This window comes from Anthonomus grandis, chromosome 13 (assembly GCF_022605725.1).
Source record: "Anthonomus grandis grandis chromosome 13, icAntGran1.3, whole genome shotgun sequence".
Lineage (NCBI taxonomy): Eukaryota > Metazoa > Arthropoda > Insecta > Coleoptera > Curculionidae > Anthonomus > Anthonomus grandis.
In genome coordinates, this window is record NC_065558.1 from 13,313,632 (window position 1) to 13,337,726 (window position 24,095).

The 24,095-nt window shown below is 27.3% G+C and overlaps 1 protein-coding gene across 1 annotated transcript in view; it reads right to left on the reverse strand.

Annotated features, from left to right (window-relative positions):
- The window catches only part of LOC126744211 (neural-cadherin-like), a 232,507-nt gene extending 208,810 nt beyond the window's left edge, over nt 1-23,697 (reverse strand). Inside the window, exon 1 of the mRNA XM_050451570.1 lies at nt 23,497-23,697. Coding sequence (XP_050307527.1) covers nt 23,497-23,554 — 58 coding nt within the window. The 5' untranslated portion in view covers nt 23,555-23,697. The remainder of the gene's footprint in view (nt 1-23,496) is intronic.
- Between the last annotated feature and the right edge of the window lie 398 nt (nt 23,698-24,095).

Genomic DNA, 24,095 nt, shown 5'->3' on the forward strand with positions numbered 1-24,095 from the left:
CATAAAAGTTATTGCTTCGATAATTTCACTACAATGCCACCTGCTTTTGGTTTATATCCTTTGGCTATAAAATATCAAAATAGGACAAGAGGGAAGGATAAGAGTCTATCGAAGAAAGTTTTTATTACTTTGACTTAGCTTAACTAAATTTACAGCACTTATACTCGTTTAAGAAAAGAAAGTTTGGTAACTAATAAAAAATATTCGCGGTTACTTTAATTTCTATTATATTATTTTCTTATTTTAAATAATTTTTTTTTATATCTAAATTGCACTTGTGATACTTCATTATAAAGATAAGGTTTCGGTTTATTAAATGGCGTAGTATATAGGGTTGCCACTTAAAATTATTGACTATTTGCAGTAAAACCAGAAGAAGTATTCAACTTTTTTATTTTTGGAGCTTTAGAACATCATATTGCAATTTAAATTTTAAACTTCGTACTTAAAAAATAAATAAATGATGCTCTGGAAAATAACTTAATTATTACCAGGTATACACAAGTCATATATATTAAAATTTATATATGACTTGTGTATACCTGGTAATAATTTTATATGGTTTTGTATATAATTTTACCTGGTAATAAATTTCAAGAAATGTATTATTTATTAAAAAGTAGCATCTTGACAGCTTAATCTCAAGAAAAAGTTGATTTAACTTGTGATTAAATAATAGTAATTAACCAGAGGCCACTCATTAAGGTTAACTTTTTGACAACGACATAAATTGAATATATAATATTATTACAAAAAAGTTTTACTTGGCGTAGCCTTTAGCTACGCCAATTAAAAATAATAAGCCTAAACTCACTAGCTAGCTTTTACGGTTTAGCTTATTTTCGAGTAAACCCGAGGCTATGTTAATAGTGTGTGGTTAACAAAGATAATGAATAAGCCCAATAAACGGTTTAAAATGTTACGGCATACTAATGCCTTCCCAACTCCTTGTACAAATAAAAAAATAAAACAAAAATAAATGCAATATGTACAATTAACTTAGTTCTTTTCATGTTAAAACTCTATCCTCCCAAGACCCAAGTTGGAAATGAAATTTGTTATCGATGCGACATACAGCCCTGTAAGGGACAGATAGGACAAGAAGCAAAATATGCTTATGCAAACAGCCCTACAGTTTGATAAATTTCCCATATTAAATGTTGGTGAAAAATTCAACATAGTAAGTTATTTTTAATTTAAAATGTCTTAGCGCAACAACAAACTGATGAAGAAGAACTGGTACAATATCCAATTAATTTATGCATCTAAAACATAATTAATTACTGATTTTTTTAATTAAAGTGGCTCTTATTAAGGTTTTAATTATGCAGCATTGGAGCATTGAAGGCTATAGTGCATATTTCTTGACAGATTACTTAATAACTCAAAGCAACTTCCATAATAGTTTGAAAGAGTAAATAGTTGATAAAGATACATTTCAAAATAAATTTACTATGGAGACTGACGACTGCATTCGTTGCTCATTTATTTCGCTATTTTTAATTTAAGTAGGTCTTTTCTTACTAAAGCTTTAATTATATAAAGCATTGCGGTCTTTTTTGTGAGCAATTATTACTTATTAACTATTAGCAACTTTTTTGATATTTTAAGAAAGTAAATAACTAATAAACTAAAATATTTATAAATAAATTTACTCTGGAGGCTGAATCTACATTTATTGCTTATCCATTTAAAATTTATATTATTATAATAATAACTAATTTAATTTTGTCGATATTATTATCTATATTACCAATAAAAAAAAGTAAGATTTAATTTATTATTTTGCATAAAAAGCAAAATATCAAAAAATTTTATTATGAGCAATGTAACAGAGTTATTTATTTTTCTAAAGATATTTAATAATCCCTGTATGCAGCAGATAGGAAAAAGCCAACTATGCATATACAAACAACCCTTCAGTCTGATAGAAAATCCATATTAAACCTTCGAAAATTGACCATAGTAATCCTTCTAGTTATTAAATCCCTAAAGCTATTTAGATTAAAACTGTAAATATTTTATAATAAAACATTATTTTTTTTTTATAGAAACTGGCGTCTGCTTTAATAAGCTATTATTATTAAAAATAGGACTAATTTAATTTTGTAAAACTATAACCTATATTACTATTAAAAAAAGTAAGTTTAAATTCAGAAACTTCAAAAACACAAGAACGATAATATGACAAAGCTAATATTATAGAAAAAATGTCACAAGGTTATTTGTTTTTACAATAGTTTCTGTAATCAAATGATAAGACAAAGCAAAATATGCATATAAAAATAACTCCTTAGCCTGACAAAAAATTCATTATAAATCCTGGCGAAAATTGACCATAATAATTAATCTACTTATTACATCGTATAAGTTATTCTAACTTATAATGTCTTAATTTAATTACCAATTAAAAAAATTAAAACAGGTACCGTATCCAATTAATCCATACACCTGAAATATCATTTAAAATAAATTTAGTCTAAAGACTGGAGTCTACAATCATTGCTCATTCATTTTTTCAGAAATTAATAAGACTTACATGAAAAACGATAATATAAACAAGTATTATTATGAGCAGAATGTAACAGGATTGTTTATTTTTCCAGAAATATCCATTAATTCTTGGAAGCGAAAGGTAAGACAAAGTAAAATATGTATATACAAACAACCTTTGGGTCTGGTGGAAATTTCATTTTGAACCTAGTTGAAAATTGGTCATAGAATTATTATATTCTCTAAGGTATGTTAACTTGAAATGTTTCAATATTTAACAACGAACTGAAGAATTCAAAAACCAGTACTATTTTCAATTAAGTTATGCATCTAAGGTATACTGATTTATTAGCTATTTATTAGATAGTTGTTTTCTTATTTAGGTTTTTTCGTGCAGAGCATGAGTACCTCTTATGAGTGAATATTACTTAATAACTTGAAGCAAGTTTTTTTATAGTTTAAAATAGTTAATATTATAACATTCGAAAATTAATTTTTTTGAGACTATAGAGTCAGCATTAATTTTGTATCAATTTCAAATTTATATGATTGTTATTGGCACTAATTTAATTTTTAAATAAAGTTTAAATCTAAAAATGATAATATAACAAAAATATGGTATGGGCAAAATATAACAGGGTTGTTTATTTTTCCGGAACTATCCAATAATCCCTGTAAGCGAAAGATAAGACAAAGCAAAATATGCATATACAAACAACCCCTCAGTCTGATATAAAATCCATATTGCACCTTGGTGAAAAATTGACCACGGTCCCGCATAAAACACATATGCCGGCATTAGAGTTTCGCTAACACCTTCTGTTATCTCTAAAGCCAGAGCTCTTTTATCTTACCGAAAGACCCCGAAAATCCATGGGTTAAATGGAGTTTTTAGGTATGAAGGGTTCCATAAAGTTGTCGGATTTAAGGGCGGGCTAGTTTTTTCTAAAGCTTAAATCTTTTTCAATAAATCATCGTTTATGCCGGGACTTTCTTTAACCGCTCGACTGGTAAAAATAAACATTTATTTAATCTAAAGCAGATTGTTCTGCAATATTTCATCAGTTTTCGGCCCACCTGTCATCGACATAAGGCCATAAAACACGTAACGCGATATAAATTGTGGCCATTTTAATTGCTGCCACGTCAAACGGATTATTATTTATATCGAGAATATAAATTTCGATCGGTTTGCGATTATTGATGGATCGTGTCAAACATGGAATACAGTAACAGTTTTAGTACAATATTCATTATCTCTGATTTTGGAGTTTAACTTTGTAAGCAAATGCAATTTTATTCTGAATGTCCACAAATTTAAGTAATTTTTTCCGTGAGATAAAATGTAAGCAAAAATATAAGAATGTACTTTACTTAAAGGGCATAAACTACACTTTATATAAAAATTAATTTCCAACAGTCTCCTTAAAGATAAACAATGCTTAGTAGATTTTATTTCACGTTATATTACGGAGAAAAAGTTAATTAATCTGAAAGCCCATGTCAAAGCATCTGAAAGGCTAAAGTTAAAGTTTTTAAAGTTTTTTCTCACTAGCTTGGCTTCATTTAAAAAAAAAAACTTTTAAGGGTGAAAAAGATTAAATATTTACCATGATAATAAACTAAAAATAATGTGGTTGGTCCTAAATCCATCATTTTAATTACTTGTTTAATTTGTAAAATGGTGTCGGTTTTACGTAAAATAAAAATAAATGAAATACGTTGCTTGCATTTTTAACTAGAAAAATATAACTTGGGTTTGGAATTTCATGAAAAAAACATCAAAAAATACATTTTGACCCCAATTTTGGAATATAAAAATATTGTAAATATCAAAAATAATTGAAACCGAAAATTATAGGCACGTTGCTCTCTGAGTTTTTGTTTAAATCGATATAATTTTATTATCCAAAATTATTTTATTATTTTGCAAGTTTTAGCTTTATTGGTTTATCTCATACTAATATCTCATAGCAAAAAATTAATAAATTTTTTTTAGATTTTATATTTACTTAGTTTTGTTGTAATAATAATAACTTAAAACAAAATCTTTCTTTTCATTTTAATTTATTTAATTTTTTTTAAATTACTAAAAAGTACAATATTATTATAAGTAGCCAATCCTCTAAGCTATTATAGATGATCTTTTATTAATATGTTATCTGTTATTATGATGATCACCTTGATGACTTCTAAATCTTCACTAATTCGTGTACTTTTTTCTGGTAAATGTGATGAAATGTAGATAAAAATATATTAATGTATTTTAGGAGTCTTCTGAAGGTAAACAATGTTTAGTTGCTTTCTGTTTCACGCTATTCTACATAGAAAAAGTTAATTAATCTGAAAGTCCATGTCAAAGCAACGGAAGGGCGTGTTAAACGTTTTTTCTCACTAGCTTGACTGTATTTAAAAAATGAAAGAGGGTAAAAAAGATGAATTAATTAACATGATATTAAACCTAAGTCTGGTTAGTTTTGATTTTAAATAATTGTTTAGTTTGTTAAATACGTTTTATATGTTGTATGGTTATTGTGTAACGCATAAAAGTTTATAGGATAACTTGCTTACATTTTTACCTGGAAAAATTCTCTTTTCTTACTCAATAATTACATTGTGAAATATCATAAAAAAGGCATAAAAAAATTGACTTATTTCAACTTAATCTCATAATACAGAAATTCAGTTAATAGTAAACATAAATTTAAACTTAAAATTATAAGCACGTTGCTACCTGGGTTTTTGTTTGAATCAATATAATAATTGTGTTATCAAAAACTCTTTTATTCTTTTTTTAACTAACATTACTATCTTATACCAAAGAATAAACTAATTTTTTTTTCACATAGTTCATTTACCAATAGTTACCAAACTAAACAACTAAAAGCTAAAAACAAAAACTTCTCCATCTCTTATGAATTAGTTTTTAAATGATTCATTTTATTTAAGAGAGAAATCGTGTACAGCAAATTTTTTTCATAAGAGGAACTATCTCTAGACTTTTGCAATCGGTCGCGTCGATTTAAGTTATGCCTTTTAAATAAAATTAAATTAATTTTTAAGAAGCTATTGCACATTTAAATTAAGTATCAAAAATTAAGCAATAATTACAAATAGAAAAAAAAACTAGAGTTAGTTCTTCGAGAATAAAAAATTATATTATCTCAGACAAATTTACATTTCCTAAAATATTTCTGAATTAATAACCCTTGGGATTAAAAACAACCTTTGCAGGCTAAATTAGAATACATTTTATCGCGATCTGTAATATTTTTTTAGCTTAGAAATCCAGAAGGATTATGCAAAACTCTTCAAATTATATGCCATATCTCATAACTAATATGACGTTTTTACTGTACTGGTTACACCAATTATAACTGCCTAACTTCTTGTAATACAGATTCAGTTCTAAATGTCTAATAAATTATTAAAGGAAACATGTAACAAGAGCTATATATTCAGTTTAGAAATGCTTGCTACCGTAAACATATGAGGGATAAAATAAAAAAAATTGTTTTAACTCAAAAGGAAACTTATAGAGAAATTTTGCTAATTGTAGAAACAGATAAGAGAATACAATTTTGTTACAACAAAAATAAGAATTTCAAGTAAAATAGGAAAGATTCATAGATTCTTAGGGAAATTATGAAGTAAATATAAGCTTTGGTATACAGGGTGTTTCAGAACTAAGGGATCAAAGTTTTGGGGGTTGTTCAGTGTAACAGAAGAATCCATTTGAGTATAGGAACCCATATCCAGAAATGCGTCACTACGCCACTACGGCCTTAGACGCGTTAAAATTTATAAAAAAACATTATACCTAAATAGGATCTGCTGCATTTATTTTTACCTTTTGTACATGATACCATAACAACAATTGTTTAAAATCAACGCCTATCAATGTCAATTCTCAATGTCATGTTTAAAAATTTTATAGCTTACAATTTTTAAACATTTATTGCTAATGGAAAACTTACCAATCAAGAATTGGCGGATATGCATTTGGCATACGGAGCAACAAACTGCAATGCACGAGCAGCATTGCGGTTGTATCATAAACGTTATCCCGAACGACAGCATCCTAGATACAAAAAGTTGATTGCGGTTCATCGGCGGCTCGCTGGGACAGGTATGTTTAAGACCAAGAGGCATGATACTGGTGTTGCTCGAACCGTAAGAACGGTCGAATTTGAAGAAGAGGTGCTTCAGCGAATTGCCGATGAACCATCAAATAGCACACGTGACGTCGCTAAGAATATGAAAACGAGTAACGCTTGTGTCTGGCGGGTACTACACGAGCAACAACTCCATCCTTACCACTTCCAGAAAGTTCAAGGATGACTGCAGCCGATTATCATCCTAGAGTTCAATTTTGTCGATGGCTTCTGGATCACATCATTGCACAACCAAATTTTTTACGATATGTTTTGTGGACCGATGAAGCCTCTTTGACAAGAGGCGGTATTTTTAATAGTAGGAATAGCCATGTTTGGTACGAAGAAAATCCTTATGCAATTTTTCCAAGAAAACATCAGAATCGTTGGTCTGTCAACGTATGGCTAGGCATTGTTGATGATTATTTAATTGGGCCATATCTTCTACTGGAACGGTTAACAGGACCTATTTATCTGCGTTTCTTGGAGGATGTTCTCCTAGAACTCCTTGAAAATGTTCCACTAAACGTTGGACAGCAAATGTGGTTTCAGCATGATGGAGCGCCGGCTCACTTTGCTGTACAAGTACGAGAGTATTTGGCTCAGCGGTTTGAGCACCGTTGGATTGTCAGAGGTGAAGCAGTTTCTTTTCCTCCTAGGTCACCCGAGTTAACGTCGCTCGATTTTTTCTTGTGGGGACATGTAAGGTCTTTAGTCTACAAAACACCAGTAGAATCAGAGCTAGACTTAATTGGATGAATAACAGCAGCATTTGAAATCATTCAAAACGAGAATCAAATTTTTAGTGTAGTCCGCCGAAATCATGTGCGGCGTTTAAATCGGTGTATTAAGATTGGAGGAAGACATTTTGAACAATTATTGTGATAGTATCATATACAAAGGGTAAAAATAAATGCATCAGATCCTATTTAGTTACTTAATATTTTTTCTAAATTTAAACGCGTCTTAGGGCCGTAGTGGCGTAGTAACACATTTCCGGCCATGGGTTCCTATACTTAAATGGATTCTACTGTTGCACTGAACAACCTCTAAAAGTTTGATCCCATAATTCTAAAACACTGTGTATAATCATAAATAACTACTACTTGAACCAGAAAATCATAAATATTGGTTATTGTGCCCATTTCATTTATGCGTTCTTAGGAATGTAGCAAAAGAATATTTTTTACCATAGATTTGCCAGTACTTACTGATATATTGCCCTATAATATTTTATGATTTTTTGTTAAATGTATTTAATTCATTTTTAAGGAGCTGAAAAAAAAGCAATTGGAATTAAGTATAAAAACTTAATTCCAATTGCTGTTTTTATATAAAGAAATATTCTATTGTGGTTATTTAAAAATATAAATGGTTTAATTTATATTTATAATATCAATAATATATTTATAACATCATCGTTAAGTTTTAAAAGTAAATATAATGAAAATAAAGAAAAGTTTTGAAAGTATAAACTTTATAGTTTTTCTTAGCCTCGCTTTAAAATATTTTAAAAAACAAATTACCTTCATTAGACAGATTTCAAGAAATTAGGCATAGTGCCCATTTAAGTTATGCATAAAATATAAAATGATTTAAAATCTTATAGTAGCCAAATATAGTACTATTATTAGTATAATAGTTTAAAGAAATAGTACTTTGCACATCAAGGGAGCTAAACCTGTGATTTTTGACAGGTATCACTAAAGTAGTACCCATCAGAATATTATTATGTTATTTATATCATAATTTTTAAAGAAAAAAGTCTGGCATGTTTGTGTTTTTTATTACTGAAAAAAGGCTTTTTAGAAACGTAATAACGAACAGAATATAAAGGATAATCCATGATTCGTGTGGGTAGACATGCAAACCGCAGTTTTAGGTTATATGACTATCGATAAAATATACATTAAATACTAATGATTGGTCCGATACATTATGACATGATAATATTTAGTATGTATAGCCCAGATAACTTTTTTAGGTCGTTTTTCTAAATACAACTCAAGGAATACAATCCTTAAACAGCCTAATCTTCAAAGAACAAAAAATCATATATGAAGTGTAAAAATATCAATAGATAATAAACCAGTAGAAAGAGAGGATTTATTTATACTACATTGGTATTTATATGTATTTATTTTTTTCCTATATCAAGAAGATACACCTATACAGGATACATCACATAACAAAATTACACTTGAAATCAATAATGAAATTTACATCATTTATCTACGTCGAAACAAAAACTGACTGGTAAGTTAATACCGGTTAGCTACTGTTTCGAAACTAGTAGGAATTTTATTAATCCAAACTAGAAGCATAAAATAAAATTCAAATGTTCCTGAATTAATAAATCTAAAACAGCATCTGCCGGGAAAATTAAAATAAATTAATCGCTATCTGTAATATTTTTTTAGCCAAAGAAATCAGAAGGATTTGGGAAAATTTTCCACATAGTATGCCATACTTTGGAACTAAATTGACGTTTCTACCATAATATTCATGATATAAATTATAAATCTATAGCTCCTTGTAATTTAGATTCACTTTTAATTGTCTATATAGAATAATAAAGCAAACGGTTGGAAAAAGAAATGATTTTACATTACAAAATAAAAAAAAACAGTTTAATACATTTTACGATTTTCTATTTTAAACTTACTTAATTAATTTTAAAGGAGCCCTAAGAATAAAAAATTATTGGAATTATATTTGTTTAAAAGGATATTTTGTTACTATTACTGCTATTTAAAAAAAAATAAATGGTTTATTTAAGGCTTTTTTTTTAAGAGCAAATATAATGAAGATAGGAAAATAAAGGTTTACGGTTTTTCCACGCCCAGCTTTAAGACATTAAAAAGAAAGTAATAACTTTTATATAGTGATTTAAATACGCAAAAAATATTTAATTGTTGATATTTTAAGAGCGATTTTAAGATATGGGCATTATGCCCATTTCAGTTATGCATATCGTGTAAAACAACTAGAATCTTAAGGCAGTATTTTGTAACAATTCTACTATTAGTCTTGCAGTACAAAGTAATAGTACTTTACACATAAGCTGTAATCTTTTATTGCGTGTGACTATAGTAATACGCGTTAGAATAATAACATGTAATTTAAAAAAAAAGTCTAGCATGCTTGTGTTTTTTATTGTTGGAAAAAGGATTGTTGGAGACATAATAGAGAACGGAATAAAAAGGATAATCCATGGATCGTGTGACTAAAACAAAGACATGCCAGCCGCAGTTTTAGGGTAAATTACAACGAAGAGAATGAATATTGAATACTTGCGAATGGCCTTATATATTTACTCACGATAAAATTAGGTGTAATAAAATAGCTTAATACCTTGAACCGTTGAGATAACTTTGTTAGGCCGTTTTGTTTAATACAAAATAAATAAACACTGTATCCAGGAATAAAATTTTTAAACGGTTTAATTTTAAAAGATCAAAAAATCGGGTATTAAGTGTGAAAATACCAACAGATAATAAGAAAGCTACATTGATTTTTTTTTTTAATATGTGTTTAATTTTTTTTTCAATTCATATATATATATATAAGCCTAACTAAGAAGATGTGTTTTTTACAGAATCACATACAGGAAACACATATTAGTTATAAAATGAGACCTTTGAAATTGACATATTGTTTTTTGATAAATAATATCTGGTCATTGACACAAGCCGATAAAATTCACATCATTTATCCACGTCGAAACAAAAATTAACTGCTATATTAGTGCCAGTTAGCTACTATTGCGAAACTAGCAGGAATTTTAATAGTCCAAACTAACAGCCCCATAAAGCATATTTGTTTAGCGTCGAACCAAAACAGATAATCCGGAATATGAAAGGCAATCAGTGCCGCGGTTAAAAGCACCGTAGCGGGTTTAAAAATAATTACACAAGCGGGTTGTTATCGGGCCAGAGTCGCCGTATTGCAATATTACAAGCGTACTCTAATGCCATACACATAGATATGAAACTAATGAGAACAACCAGATAAATAATTAATTCGATTTTAATTAACAGTGTTGCGGATGTGAAAATGAATCCGGTCGAAATCTGATAATGTGAGCCGTAGATCGTTTGAAAACATCAATATTTGTTACTGTTTTTCAAAAACATTGTTTAGAGAATACCCTGTTTTATAGCACCGGTAAAATGACTTAGAAATATTAAATTAAACAAAGTAATTAAATTACAATAACGTTACCGAAAATGGATTCTATTTGAAACTTCTCCATCTCCCTTGTCGATCAGTATATTATTGTTTAATATAATTATGCTATTAATTAGGTAATTCAAGAGCTAAGTAAATTCGGAATTCTACAGTGGTGCTTAAACCCCATCGGTGTATTCTCTATATAAAAGTAAATATTCAGGAGCTAGTACAGCTAAGTCTAAATATTTATTTTGTTAAATCAGCATTTACGGAATGATAATTCTAAGAAATGAAGGGGAAAAGATCAGGCTAATCGAGATGACTGCCAAACTAGGAACATATTTGATAACGATTTATTTATTTTAAGTAGTATAGCTCAAGAAAATATTTATTAACATGGCAAAACAGCTATTAACATTACAAACATTTATTAACATGAAAAAAAATTTATTCTAAGTAATAAATTTAAATTAGTTATTAACATGTCATTTATATACATATATGTAGAATTTTTATATACATACACAGATGAGGGTATTACCCGCTCCCTGAACTTTTGCAGTCGTAAATTAAGGATATTTTATTATACAATTAAAGCAATTTTCAAAAAAATAATTCAATATTGGATTGGTAATTGGACAAGAAGTTGGCTACTTTTGGAATTCTCAAGCAATAAATGTTGGAGAGTAAGAAGTGATATACAATTTTACATTCAACGTTCAATGTTTAATAATTTTATTATTTTTAAATAAATGTATAGGTCGACAATGTTGAACATTTGACAAAAAATTTAAAGCTGAGTTAGGCCGCAATTGTCATAAGCAATGAAAATTATCGGAACTTTGACATCAAAAAATCATCACACATATTTAGTTTAGTAGCTTTTATATTTCGTTTAAATCGCTTTGTACAAATAATTTCAAATTAAGTTAAGAGTTTGGAAGTCCTAGAAAATCACTTCAAGAGTCTGAAAAATAAAAAACTGCCTGAAATAAAACAAAACTTTATTTTAAATGCATGAAATAATTAAAAAATTACTCCATTAATCTGGAAAACTCTAAAAACTGCTTAAAAAGCAATCAAAGATATGGAAAAATTACCCCAAAAACTTGAAATAAAACAAAATTTAATTACAAATGCCTGGAATAATATACAAATACTCAAAAGTTGTAAGTTACTTCAATAATTCTGAAATTAAAAATCGAAAACTGTTGCGTATTTTAATAATACACAGGTGTTCTTGATTGATAATAATTTTAATGCAAAATTATGTACAAAACTGACTGATAACACTGACTGAAAAGTAACTGTTTGTCTGTAAAAACTGAGAAAAACTCGATCGACTGCCTCTGTTGCGTATCCGAGAGGCACTGGTAATATTTTCTGTGACTGCCCGTAAAGTAGAGTCTATTCTATATTACATTATTTTAAATTGTTATGAAATAAATATAATTAAAAAAAACTAAAATAAAAGTATTTCTACAACAAAAACCAAAACTTTTCATTTCATTTTAAAATATTAAAATTAAAAGAAAAGTGATTTGAAATACCTGGAAGACGTGGAAAATGATTGCAAAGTCCTGGAAGAAAACCAGATTTATAACATAAGAATACCAAAATGAATCTGGAAAATGTTGAACATTATTTTAGAAATTTCAAAAATTCCGAAATTAAAAATTAAAAACAAAAATTTATCCTAAAATATTCAAATTAAAAAAAATATATATTTTAAATAGTTGGAAGACGTGATAATTGACCCAAAGCACAGATTTAACCAGCTACGCTAGCGAGCGTAAAATTACAAATTGAAAACAAGAAACTATCTTAGAACATTAAAATTACAAGATAAATTATATAAAATATTTGAAAGACGTGAAAAATTACCCTAAGCTCTAGAAATAAAATTATATTTTATTCCAAATGCTTGGAATATTGTAAGGATGTTCGAAAAATTTTGAAAATACCAAAAGAATTTGTTTGAATTTTAAAATGTCTGGAATTAAAAATTGGAAACAAAAAACTTATCCTACAATATTAAAATTAAAAGAAAAATATTTTGAAATGACAACAAATAATTTTGTATACCTCTAATAAATATAGTAAATCTATATGACAGTAAATTATTATTGTGCATAAAAAAATCACCTAATTATCATGTTAATATGAAATACTTAAATTTGTTTTTAAGAAAATACTAATTAGATTCCACTATTTGTACAAATCGGTACCGTTGCACTGATTTAAGTGTACATTATTATACTAAGTTAACATTTGTGGTTCAATCAAGAAAATAAGACCAGTTTATAAACATCAACTTTGATAGTGAAATTAATAATTTTTTATCTATAAAGATTTTACTATAAAAAATTAGTCGAGTTAAGTAAGTGATTATGTACTAAAAAATTTTTTCGATTATATTTATAATTTTTTTTAATATCGAAAATCCTATAAATAAAGTTGATTTTTGATTTTATTGTCACAAGCCTTTCTCCCAAAACCTCAAAAATGCTAATTTGTGAATGACTTTATAATAATAATATAATATATGAGTTTAGAAGGTTGTCAGAGATGGTAATTTTATTTGAGACAAACACTAAAATAATACTGTATCATTTTATAAACCTGATAGAGCAACCTTTGTGTAATTCAGCATTGAAATATACATTTAAATCAATACAACGTTACAGCTTGTGTCCAAATAGTATTTCCTTAAAAAAAAAACAACTTTTAGAGACGTTAAGATTAAATTTGTTTCTAGTACAACCCATAATTTTACATTGCAAGACATCATCCTATAACGTGATAAAATTATAAATATTCCTAAATCATTAGCAAATAGCAGTTTTTTTGACTAAAGAAGCAAACAAATATTTTCAAAAAAGGTTCTTCTCTATCGTACCCCTAACAAAAAGGCCTAAAACAAAATATATTTTTTAGGGGCAAGCAATTATCCTTAGACAGTTTTATTGGGGTATTCAGAATGTCTTACATTAGCTGTATTCTCACATGTAAATATATTTTTTTATATTTAAAATTTAGCTGCTATATAAGGCTATAGATCTCTTGTAAACTGTAAACATATTAGAAATAGAATAAAGAAGATGTGTTAACTAAAAAAACTTTTAGGAGTACTTTATTAATAAAAATAAAATGTTATATATTATAATAAAACAAATTATTAAGTTAAATAAGCTTTGGGATAGAATCTTAAATAATAAATATTGTAGTAAAACAAAATAAATGAATAACAGACATCGTGCCCATTTAAGTTATGCAAGCAGCAAGAAAGTTTCCAGTTCTTACTGAATTATTACAATGTAATATTTTCATGATTTTCTGTTCCAAATCTACTTAACTGATTTTTGAGGAGCTTAACGAAAAAAAAACTTTATTTAAATTGTTTTTTTTTTGTTTAACGGGATATATTGTTAATATAAAAATATTAATGGTTTATTTTAAGCTGTACTCTATAAAGTTTTAAAAATAAATGTTTCATAATTTTTCCTAGCTTAAAATGATTAAAATATATACAAAATATAAATTATTAAGACTTGTACAAACAAATTTAAGTTTTAAGAAGCCTAAGCCTACAATTTTTAATGCGTGTGATTATAGTAGTACGCGTCAAAGTATTATAATTTTTTCCCTAGATTCGAAGGATTCAATTGAACATAAGCATAAAAATAAGATTGGATGTAATGTATTAAAGAGAATATGAGTAAGACATTTAAATTTATAAATATTTTAAAAATCTGCGTTGAGTTATTTCAACTAACAACTATCAAGTCTCATAAAATAAGTTTTCAATTACGTCGGCCTACTCAAGTTTCAATCATATATATTGAGATTTCAATTTATATAAAGTTTCACTCTTTAACAAATCTCGAAAACTGAGGATGATAGAGCCCAATACCCTACTTGCTCTATTATGAACCTATAAACAATTATAAGGGTATAATATAATAGTGTAATCCAACTTATGTTTTCTTAAGAAGAAAACTGTTAAAGACGACTTAGTTTGTTTCTAGTACAATACAAATATATATACTGTCATCCATGAAGCGATATAATCATTAAATTTGTTAAATAATTTGTTTTTTAGTACTCTTAGGATGAATTACTGAAGGGTTTCTTTTTAAGACAAACGGACATTAAGAAACTGTGTCTGCGACGCATCGTTTCCATTTGTTTTATTTGAAATAAAATATTTAATTGTGGTAACCACAGCTTTTTCTTCCATCATAACTGGGATTGGCTCGCTGTTATTTGATACCTACGAGTACTTAACCAACTATAGACATGTGCCTCAATAAATTTTGCGAAAAAGCCTAACAGCATAAAAAAAAATATTCAGAGTTGAGTCTAATACTGGATTCTAATAGTGGAATTCTCACCTATATATTGTTCATTATTTACAAATTAGCCGCCAAGTAAGGTTACAGCTTCCATTAAAAGTCCTAATTTAGATTCTTTTTAAGAGTAATTTGTGATTCAATTGATTAAAAGCCTTTGGAAAAACTAAATTGATTGTATCTATTTGATCCTAATAATTTAGAGTATTTGTGATAATTTATAGTAACATTCCTAATGATGGAAGCCGTGTCGTTGTACTTACATAACTTGAAAAGCAAATTATGTACTATAAAACAGTATGCGAGTGAAAATGAGCAGAACAAAAAAAAGCGAAAAGATCTAACAACTAGAGCAATAAAATATAATACTGTTATAAACGTATGTGAATAAAAACTTTAAAAACCAATCAATTTAAGGAATTTTGGGTGGTTCAACAATTGCAAGTGGAGCCGATAGTTCTGTAATTATGATAAGTATTTATCGCAAAATAATTTATAAAGAAAAGAAGATACCAGATAACCACTTTTTTTTTTCACTGCATCGCTTAATTAATGATGTATATTTTATTGCTTTAGCAGTCAGATTTAATTTAAGTGAATTGTCCTTTGACAAGTTTGGGAATTAATATTGGTTCTGCAAGTATGATTGCTCATTGATGTTTATTACAAAGTGCCGTATGTATATATGTAGTTTGGCGGACAGTAGTTTAAATATTAACTTGATTATTATGAAATGTTTGAACCTAAAGTTAAATCGATTTTTCGAAAGGTCTCGCCATGTTTTTTCACGTTAAAGTTTCTTCCCCTCAGAAACAAACTTGACGTGCGGTACTTTGTCGATTAGTCAACCCATATATATATATAAAACCAGGTGATTAGACAAAATGCTACTAACTCTATTTGTAGTAACTTCAAGTTTAAAACTATTCGTACATAAACGGCGAATTGTGTATTGTATTTCACTTAAATATTAATAGTAGTAACAGTAGAGTGTGGAATAATTGCTGAGTTTATAATTCATATAAAATTATTCGCTGTTATACATGTGCATCAGCTTAAATATTTGACTTCTTTTATGTCAAAGTTTTTAAATATGTAACTAAGAGGGGTGCCACATATGAAATACTGACTAATTAATCTAAATATAATATTATTAATCTATCTTAATTCATTAATAATGTTCTTATGTAACTGCTAATAAATTCCTGGGTTCCAAGGAGGAGTAAAATGAATATTTTAATTATGATTATTACAATTTTCAAATAATTCGATTAATCAAAATTCTTTACCGTAGATTTTAGAAGCTTCGGAATTTTAGAATGCTTTGTTAATATTCCGTTTACCTGCTATGCATTACTACAAACCCTAGATTATTTATGCTTCATATCCGGTAAATATTTTACCGAATTTTAGGGAACAAACCAAGATTGACTGACTCCATCTAAAGCAACTCAATATTAGATTTACATAAATGATATATGTTTTAGAAAGGGATATAAAAAGAAAGCAAGAAGATCTTAAATTATTTATTTATGTGCCTACGTGACAATAATTTAAGTATTAGGGCACTTCTGTATTTTTGAATATAAAAACTGGATAATAGGGGTAAGTAAAATAAATAATAAATTAAATAACTATTTTATTTGAATTTAATTTCTGGTTACTATTTTAGATTCATGTCTTAATTTTTAATAATATAACGAACAAAATCTAAAAGAAAATAATTTTTATTTCGAGAATTAGGCAAATATTTTTCTTAAAACAAAATAGTTTCCTTAATAATAACATCGTTGTACCTCATTTAGATTTTTATTTAGAATTTTTATTAGGCATTCCAAACTAGACGTATTTTTCAAACTTGAGCAATGAGCTATATTAAAATGTTTACCAGATATACACCAGTGAATACCATGTTTATTACATATATTAAGTATTTTGACTGTTATACAAAATATTGTATTTAATGCATGCACTAAATATTCCCTGAATACTTGTATGACTTAGACGATTTGGAGATTTCGTGACTAGGGGTAGATTTATAAAAATTAAAAACTACTGTATAAAGGAACAAGACCTATAGTAAATAATTGTCTAGTTCTAAGAAATATTTAAAAAAAATCAGATAGACTTTAAAAAGGTTTTCATACTTTCCTTTTAAAAATTCTTTATTTTCAGTGTATTAAGTATATTATAGTAAAGTTTTCTAGTTTTTTAAGGTTCTAAGTGTACTTAAGAAAATTTAGTTTTCATTTCTTTCTTATATGATTTTTACATTTAAATTCTCCACACCAGGTAATTTTTAAAATGTATCCCTTAAGTTTCTTATAATTTTTTTTTTATAAAAAAAATGTGACAACCTGCTGTAAGCCGTAGTGTATTAAGTTTGACTCACTTAATTGTTTAAATCTTTTTCTAGTTTAACTGTAAATTGTCATTAATTTTTATTATTAAATGGGATCCCTCATCTATTTTATGTTTATTTACGGTTATCTTATATGTAAACTTGAAATATCTGTCAAACAGTTTTAATCTAGCATACCATATTTTTGTAAAAATTACGAGTTGTTGGACAAAACATTTCACTTACCGATTTTTATATAATTAAATTCTTATAAACAATATTTTTATGTATATTCTACAAAAAAAAGCATAATGCACATTTAAATTATGCATGCGATATAAAGCGATTTAAAATTTTAAAGTACTTTGTGCAATTCTATTATTAGTAATATAGTTTAAATAATTAGCTTTTTACTCACCAAAAAACGTAATTTTTTATTAAATGTGACTATAGCAGCTTAATAATTTTACAATAAATTTTAAAAGAAGTCAATCATGCTTATGTTTTTTATCACCAGAAGAAAATTTGGAAACTTAATCGAGAACAGAATGAAAAGAATAATCCAGTATTTATTTGGGTAAAACAAAACCATGCAAATCACAGTTTTAGGGTAGATTAAAATTGATACAAAGCATTTTAAATAGTTGCAATTGGAGCAATATATTTTCACACAACAAAATTAAGCATGAAAAGAAGAACTGAATTAAATTTACATTATTTTAAATAATTTAGTAATTTAACTTTACTATTTAGGTCGTCTTGTTCAATACAAAATAAATAAATACTATATCTGAATCTATATCTATATCTAAAATCAATATGCCATCTAAAGTATATCATATCACCTTTATAATCAAAAGCAACTTAATATATGTATTACGTTTATAATATTTTTATTAAGTAAAAAAAGGGCGGTTTAAAAAATCTATTTTATTTAATTTAATTAATTTAATTTAATCTCTTTATCTAATCTAATATAGGACTGATATTTAAAACACTCAAAAAAAATATAATGTCATTTTTTATCGAATAGGTTGAACGCTACAAGAGTTACCTAATAGACGCGTTTTCAAATAAACGTTTATAATTTATACATAAGATCTACTTGTCTGCTAACTACGGTTTTTAATACTTTGTAATTTCATAAAAAAATTTATTAAAATTAACAAAATTTTTTGACATTAATATATTTATAAAACATTTAAATGAGAAAAGTATGAAAAAGAGGATATCGTGTGGCTTGAGAGCACTAAATGAAAGAGGAGATCGGTTCATAAAATTTTGTCCGAAAGATCTGATTATAACAAAAATTTACTAGAAGCCACCACTATGTTGTATGTTATATGTTTGTATGTATCATTACATTAACAGAAAATTCAATAACACGTTCGAAGGTACCTGACATCCCCGTTTTAGAATCCTTCCCCCTATTTCTTCTTTTGTTAATAGTTCGAGAAAATTGTGTTTTTTGTCGTTGTATAAATTACAGGAGAATTAACCTACACCACCAGAAATACAACAAAATGGTCAGGAGTGATCGGAAATATTCACTAGTGGATGGCAGCCAAAAAAGATGACACAGTTCTACTAGTAATAGATAAAGATGATTTACAGATATTTCTGTCAGCCTTATTAGATTACAGCAAGCAAAGGACTGTCACTAAAAAAATATGCAAAAGAATCGAATGTGGGCTTATTGCACAATATGAAGAATATTGGGGATAAGCAATCGCTTGAGTACTTTGCTCACATAAAGAGAAATCTAACAAATGAGCTACTATATATTCCGTGTATATTAGCAGAGAAGCGGAATACTAGACGACAAAGACACCAGGAGTTACTTATTTTATTGGGTATTACGTCACTTATAGCGTAAATCAATTTAGAAATTACTATCTGACATGTACAAAAATTGAAAAGAAGAAGAAAATATACTTATTCACGTATTTAAAAGAAATATGAACTTAAATCTATAATGATACCGTTTGATATACTTAATTTTATTTAAGTTCAATAAGTTTTAAATACAATAATTAAATTGAGGTATATTAGATTTTTTTTATATACCTAGGAGCTGAGGTTTAGTCTATTAATCTCTGAGCTCGTTTCGTCTTTTCAATATCCTACCTAACTTTCTTATGAATATTAAAATTAAAAAACAATAAAAACAACGAGAAGACCTACTTTTTTAAAAAATACCTAATTTGAGCCAACGTTTCGGTAGTATCTCTTACCGTTATCAAGGTAATTAAAGTAAAATTAAATTAAATTAAAAATATAAACAAAGTATACTTATCTTTTAAATATCCTGATACCTCCTTAAAAACTCCTTCCTAATTCGACAATACTTTAAATACTTTTTTTATATAATTTCATGGTTTATTAATAGTTTCACAAACTGTTTTGAAAGATAACAAAAAATTTAAAGGTTACTTCTTCAAAAATTAAAGGGGTGTGATCTTAATGTAAATTAATGATAGAAAATACATAAATATCAAATATTTTAAATTAATAATTAATTTTGAGAATACCCTGTTCTACCTGTCTTTTAAGCAAAGGAATCCACGTATTAATAAAATCAACCGAACAAGTAACTAAGCATTTATCTTCATTTAATATTGTTAATGCACTTTCCTTTAGTTTACGTAATTTTGAAATTGGTTCCTATGCTAAAATTGAGGAAGCATTCCAGTTTATTCTATAGTTACTGTCGAATGCATGTTGTGTAATTTTGGATTTTTGCAAACCATTGTTTTTTATGTAAGATTTATATTCATTAATTCCTTTTGGTAATGGTCTACGGGTTTCACCTATGTAAAATTTACCACAAGTACAAGGAATTTTATATATTACATTTTTATTAAATTCATTTTCATTAAAAGGTTTAGTTTTTGTTAATAAATATCGTAATGTGTTTTGTGATTTAAAAATAGTTCTCATATTAAATTTATTAGCAATTCTTTTTATCTTATCAGAAAAACCTGGAATAAATGGCAAAATAAGATTTGTCGTAAAAATTGGTTGATCATATGAACTTTTTACCATTCCTCTTTTTACCATTATTGGATTATTTGAATTAAAATTAAGATATCTATTAGTATCAGTTGGTTTACGGTAAATTCTAGTTTCAAAATTGTGCAAATCTTCTTTTCAAGAATAAATTTCATAGTAGATTCTTTGCAGTTAATGTAATTTATAAGATAATTAATTATAAAGATAAAAAAAATTATAAGATCTGTTTCGTTATGGTGATATATTGAAAAAATATCATTAATATATCGCCACCATATTTTAGGTTTTTTGTCAAATGTATTAATAATTTCAGATTTAAAATTTTCCATGAATATATTAAGTAAAATTGGTGAAAGAGGAGAACCCATAGCCATACCAAAGTTTTCTTGATAAAATTCATTATTGTATTAAAAATAAGTAGTTTTTACAAAATAGGTTAAGAGTTCTAAAATTGTACTAACGCTTAGTATTTTACATTCTGCTAAACTATTATCATTCTCTAATTTATTTTTAACAATATTTAAGGTTTTGTCAACGGGAACATTAGTAAAAAGACTTACAATATCAAAACTTACCAATAAATCATTAGGGTTAAAAGATATTGTGGAAAGTTTTTTTAAAAAGTGTTAAGAATCAGATATATTAGTGTATAGAGTTAAGATGTTTAAAATATATAATAATATATAATAAATATATAATTTAGGTGAACTTATACTACTAATAGGTCTTAAAGGAATATTTAGATTATGTATTTTTAGTAAAATATAAAAATGTAGTGTTTTACTATTATGTGGAGTTAATTTAAATGTATCAATATCAGAAAATTGGTTTTATGCTTTTTAAATAAATTATAAATTTGTCTTTTAATTTTTTCTGTAGAATCTTTAGATAATTTTGTATAATTACCATCATTAATTATTAAATTTAATTTATTTTCATAAGTGTTAATATTTAAAAAAATAGTAGCATTACCTTTATCGGCTGGAAGTATTTTAATAGTATTATCGGATTTAAGTGTCTTTAAAGACACCAGAGTAAAAAATCTGCACCAGGGGTATGGAGCCAGCAATCTATGAACCTTTATGGATCCGCTGGGAACAAAATAAAGATCATGTATTTGATCGTCAATCTTCTTAAACGACAAGGCACTTAAGGTTATGCTAAATAGTCAAAGTTATTTTTTTATGGTAAAAAATTAAAAAATTACAGAAATAAATAATTCCTGAGAACCTTTTTTAAGAACAAAAGGTTTAATAATCTGAAATAACAATCCTAAAAAAAATAAATATAATTTTATAAATTGACAACCATATATTTACGTGTTATGTTCTCCTAGGACATTAATGATATAATTACAATTTTATTTTATTAGCAACGGCTCGACTTCTATTTACACTATACCACTCTCTTAGGTTTTTCAGACAGAATGTCTGTCTTCTTTCTGGATATCTTCTTTCTTGGATTTTACCTTGCATTATATTATTACAGTACTTTTTCCCTATCATAACATGTTCAAAATATTCCCTCTTGCATTTCTAGTTGCTTGTCAAGATAGGTAAGCATCTGACTCTATCTTTCATGGTATATTGGTAGTAAGAGACGGTAGCACTACATCTCAGACGCTTCTATTCAGCTACACATTGCTTTGTGTAAAGTCCACGCTTCCATTTCATAGTAGAGAATTAGAAAATATACAGTACCGTATTAAACAAATACATAAGATTATTGACAAGTCCCCAGATATAAGAATTCCAGATATTTAAAGCTGGAGACTTGCTGAATCTGTTGGTTGCTTGAGCCTTCTTTCTTCGCTTTCAACTACAACCATGTCTATTAACGTCATCAGCACCTGCCAGTAGGACTGTATCGTTCGTATAACGCAAGTCCTATTCCGGTAACAACAGTTCCTTACCATGCGTCATCGAATGGGTCGGCGAAAACTTGCTTAAAGTATAATTATAGAGTCTAGAGCCTTCTGTAATCAAAAAAACCAGCGCATACATCAGTAAACACATCGCGGCATCTTTGAATTAATATCTGTATGCCGAATAGGGCTTCTCTCCTTCCAAGCCCGAAAATCCAAAATCCAAATTGTGTATCAGAGAGGTATTTTTTGCTTTTATAATATTAAAATAAAAAAAAAATAAATAAAACAACGTATTATTATAATACAAAATTAATAGCCCTTTTTTTTCCCGTGCTGAAAATTGAAAAATAGTAAAAATCTGACATAAATAAACGTAAAAATCGCAAATTGTCGGATGCAATAAAATACACAGAAACGAACTGTTTAGATTTCACAAAACTAGAAGTTAATGCGTGATAAAGTTTATGTCTAATTACGCTGCCAGCTGTCACACTTTGTCACCCGTTTTGTTACGTAAAATGCCCCATTAGAATGTAAAAGAGTTATTTGGTTAATACAAATTTTAGTTTTAACTCACTTTACCGAGTTGCGATGGTAATTGCCGAATTATAATTCCGCGTTAATTTAAATATAAATTAAAGTTCATTATTTTGTTGGTAACGAGTAAAGTTTATTAATTAAATCGGGTACTTACTAGGGAAATGAGGTTGATGCAGTGCTTACCTGAAACAAAAAGAAAACTTGTTAAAGATGTTACATAAAGGAAAATAAGAGAAGATTTTCAATCATAAAAGTACACGGATTTCTTTCCATCTTAAAATGTTCACGGCTGGTTGAGTGGGAGCCATTTGTTATGAAAACATGAAAAAACATTAAAATGCCTGGGTTTAGCGGAATGATATATTAGGGTGAGTATAAGAGGCTTGTGGGAACAAAAAACCTCGGGTTAATCATATATTGTTACGCATTTTCAGGTTTTATTATTTATTTATTGCATAAAAGATAAAAAAAATAAAATTTCCTTTTAAATTTTGGGTTCGAGTGCTAAAATTATACAAATTATTCAATTCAATTATGTTCCAAAACATGTTTAGAAATACTTACCCACTAATAATCTTAGCAGCGAGGCCACGAGATGCAAATTGTATTCGGAGAAAGCCATGAGAAAGGGCCATTATAATACCATCTTAGTCGAAATTGGACCCTTCAAGGGCCTGCTGGCTAATTGGGCGAACATGCGACGATCCGACATTATACGTTATTTATGTAATTTGCTATTAAAGAACATTTATTGAAGGAGTCTTTAGGGTAAATTGGGGTGGCTTTAAAAAACATTACTTGTTAGTCATTTTCTGTTAAAAGAGTTAATTACTAAATACTTAATGGGAGTTAAAAAGGTCTAAACAACGTAAATTTTTTTGAATATATTCACTAAATAGTTAAACAATATTCAGAACTTACAGCAATTTTTTAAAGAAAAACTTTAATATGGCTAAGTGAGCATTGTGTCCATTTGTGTTATGCCTAAATAAACAAATAAATTTTATTCTTATATTACATAGTATGTGTTATTTTCTTGCTACAAATTATATAGTATAAAATTTTAAATATTCTTCAATAGGAAACAAAATTATTAAATTGTTTAAAATTCCTAAAAGTAGAAAGCATTTTAACTGACTATATATGACTAAAGGCAAGAAATT